Source organism: Arachis duranensis, chromosome 10 (genome assembly GCF_000817695.3).
Source record: "Arachis duranensis cultivar V14167 chromosome 10, aradu.V14167.gnm2.J7QH, whole genome shotgun sequence".
Lineage (NCBI taxonomy): Eukaryota > Viridiplantae > Streptophyta > Magnoliopsida > Fabales > Fabaceae > Arachis > Arachis duranensis.
Window position 1 is genome coordinate 27170996 of NC_029781.3, and position 3507 is coordinate 27174502.

General features: G+C 39.0%; 1 protein-coding gene across 1 annotated transcript; it reads right to left on the reverse strand.

Annotated features, from left to right (window-relative positions):
- Positions 1 to 1112: 1112 nt before the first annotated feature.
- Positions 1113 to 2504, reverse strand: LOC107469631 (protein FAR1-RELATED SEQUENCE 5-like). The gene is made up of 3 exons (XM_016089005.1): positions 2478 to 2504; positions 2304 to 2383; positions 1113 to 2151 (listed from the first exon to the last, which is right to left on the reverse strand). The coding sequence occupies exons 1-3, from the start codon at positions 2502 to 2504 to the stop codon at positions 1113 to 1115; spliced, it is 1146 nt and encodes a 381-aa protein (XP_015944491.1).
- Positions 2505 to 3507: the final 1003 nt, after the last annotated feature.

Below are 3507 nucleotides of genomic sequence, written 5' to 3' on the forward strand. Positions count from 1 at the left end.
CCTTCCGTCTGTGCAAGTCCTCTTAGTATGCCCCGGCTTGTTGCAGTTGGCACACTGTCTCTTGGACGCCTTCCTCTGATGACCCCTTGGTGCTCCCTTTGTTCGCACAACAACATGATCTTGAATTTCACCACGTGCCTTAGAGTTCGTAGGATGGACACATTTGGCCAACTCTGATTCCAAGGTTGCACATAGTCGGCGAATCCCCTCCAAAGCAACAGCGAATAACCCAACCTGCTGGGCCCCTAAAAAGAACAACCATCGGGACGCCGAATGAAGTGCTCCATGGCGAAGCAAGAACCCTCTATCACCCTCGTCATCTGTTTTCTCGGCGTATGCGTCTAATAATTTTGCTTCTTTGGTCCAATGCTTCAACACTAGACTACTAGGTATTGTCAACAAGTGTTCATGCTTCATCACAAAAAATATATGTTCCTGAATTCTCCAAAAATTACAACCACATTCTAATTTACCCATGTTCTTATCACATAAAACTATAATGTGACAGCCTGGATGACTGTACTCCTCAACTGTGTACACCTTCGTGGTCAACGACCTCCTCACCCCAATAAAATTAACTGAAGAACACTCTGAATCTCCTGTTTAGCATCTACAAATACCGCTCTTGTGTAAACAAAAGCTGCATGACGCTCAAGGGTTTCCAGCGAGGTTGTCAGCACCGGTTCGCTATAAATAGACCTGAACTGTGCCTGAAATTCATTGTTCTTATACTCCCGCACAAGATGTTCTAGATTCTAAACAAGCTCCAACATACTATGTTTTGATTCAAGGAAATTCTTGCACACTGAATTTATCCCTTCGCACCGTAATGTTGTCCGATACCCGGCACAGAATTTTTCACACAGGAAAGTGTTTGCCCACATCTCCTTTTTCCCATAAACTTGGTCCCACCATAGTGCATCCTGCAAGCCATAATCGGCTGCGGCCTAAGCCCACTCTGCCTCAAAGTCCTCAACCCTCATTTCAGAATAAATCCATCGATTAAAAAGCCGACGTAAATTGTCATCCTTCACGTTTGACGTGACATTCTTCTCAAAGTGCCAAGCACATAACTTATGCGTGGCATTTGGAAAAATTGTTCGTACGGCTTCTCAAATTGAGTCATCACCATCTGTGACAACAACAAACGGCTGCTTGCTGCACATCACCTCCAAGAAATTCTCCAACAGCCACGTATATGATGCAATGCTCTCATCTAACACCAAACCAAACCCAAAAATACATGTTTGCTTGTGGTTATTACATCTTGAGAAAATCACCAGCGGCCTCTTGTATTTGTTCTTTTTGTAAGTTGAGTCAAATGCAAGTACGTCTCCAAAGTATTGGTAATCTATCCTGTTGCCACCGTCGGCCCAAAGTAAATTTGCTAGGATCTCGTCGTCTATCACATTATACCTTACCATCGAAGTCGGGTCTACATCGACTTTACCCTCCAAGTACACTATAGGTGCGTTCGCGTCTCCGTCAACTATCTTTGCATGACGCTTCTTATCCATGTAGTTGTAAGCATCTTTCTTCAAAAAACCTACAAATGAATACCCTTCAGATACTCCAGCCATGTACCGCATTGTCTTTGCCGTGGAGATGCCACAACCTTGAAACCCATTTAATTGGGCTTTCGCAACATCCGTCACCGAACGAAAACGTGTAATTAGATGAACCATTCCAGGATGAGTCATGTCGTGGTTGTGGTTCAAAATAATTTTCTTGACCCTCCACAATGAGCTTTCCTTATCTAAATATATACACATTCTTGCTTCACAATTCGTCATTGTCTCTGGCTTGTGAGACCTCTTCCTGTCGATCCTGTTATAATGTTTCTTATCTCTCTGTCCCTCTCTATTGCAAAAAAATCTTCTCCAAACCAAATTACCCTTCTCATCCTTGAACATATCTCCCCTTCTAATACCAAACCTGTAGAATTTTCCTAATCTCTTATAAAACTCATATGCATCGCCTTCGCTACGAAACACCTTCCTCAAAATATCATTTTTCGTTATATCAGCTACATCTCCAAAATCGACAGCGCCCATCACACCTGTCCCCTTGTCACACATTGCATTAATGTCAACAGCCTGGGGAACGTCCATCAAAATATTCCCAACACAGTGCCAAATTCTTAAAGCAGGCCTGCAAATTAAGCTCAAATAAAAAAAAATCCAACAATATTGCACAAAACCAACCACATAAATCTCGTGTCCCCCAAATAAAACATTAGCTTCTGAGGTCTATGAACCCACTACAATATACCATTTTGTTATCTTAAATACATGCAATGATACCCTTCAATGACAGCAATTAAATGAACTCCAACAAAAGTGACCAGTGCTAGTTGCCACACAGCACCGAAGCCCACAGCAAACTCAGAAATAAATGTGCCAACGTAGTCAAAATACAATCCATGTCTTACTAATAACAAGAAGAGAAAAACTCAACCTCTTAGACTCAATAATTACATCACCTATCCAACCAGATAATTGCATCGAAGTTATCATAAACTGCTTTCAAGGCCTAGAAACAGTGTGAAATTAAACACATGAAGCGTATAATATATCAAAAGATCACGAATTGCAAATTATTTAACAACAACACAAGTTACGAACAACAAAACATGATTAAACATTCAACACTTTTCAGCCAAATTTTAACTAGGCTCGTCGCAATGATTAACAACAACAAAAAATAATGAACGAACAGTGAATAAGTTACATAGCTAGGCAGTGCACATTTAAATTTTAAAGGTTATGGACGGAGTAAAAATACTATCCATGTCTTACTAATAACAAGAACAGAAAAACTCAACCTCTTGAACTCAAAACTTACATCACCTATCCAAGCAGATTATTGCATCGCAGTTATCATAAACTGATTTCAAGGCCTAGAAGCAGTGTGAAATTAAACACATGAAGCGTATAATAAATCAGAAGATCACGAATTACAAATTATTTAACAAGAACACAAGTTACGAACAACGAAACATGATTAAACATTCAACACTTTTCAACTCAATTTTAACCAGGCTCGTCACAATGATTAACAACAACAAAAAATAATGAACGAATAGTGAACCAGTTACATAGGCAGTGCAAATTTAAAATTTAAAGGTTCTAAACGTAGTAAAATTTCTATCGATGTCTTACTAATAACAAGAACAGGAAAACTCAACCTCTTGAACTCAAAATTTACATCACCTATCCAAGCAGATTATTGCATCGCAGTTATCATAAACTGATTTTAAGGCCTAGAAGCAGTGTGAAATTAAACACATGAAGCGTATAATAAATCAAAAGATCACGAATTGAAAATTATTTAACAAGAACACAAGTTACGAACAACGAAACATGATTAAACATTCAACACTTTTCAACCTAATTTTAACCAGGCTCGTCACAATGATTAACAACAACAAAAAATAATGAACGAACAGTGAATCAGTTACATACGTAGTGCAAATTTAAATTTTAATGGTTCTGAATTTAGAATTCA

Bases quoted from the DNA above. Each gene is read 5' to 3' on its own strand.
- LOC107469631 (XM_016089005.1), bottom strand. From the start codon at position 2,504: ATGCAATTATCTGGTTGGATAGGTGAT. The intron at 2,384-2,477 runs GTAATTATTGAG...TTTATTTCTGAG, and splicing joins TATCTGGTTGGATAGGTGAT to TTTGCTGTGGGCTTCGGTGC. The intron at 2,152-2,303 runs GTATCATTGCAT...CTTAATTTGCAG, and splicing joins TTAATTGCTGTCATTGAAGG to GCCTGCTTTAAGAATTTGGC.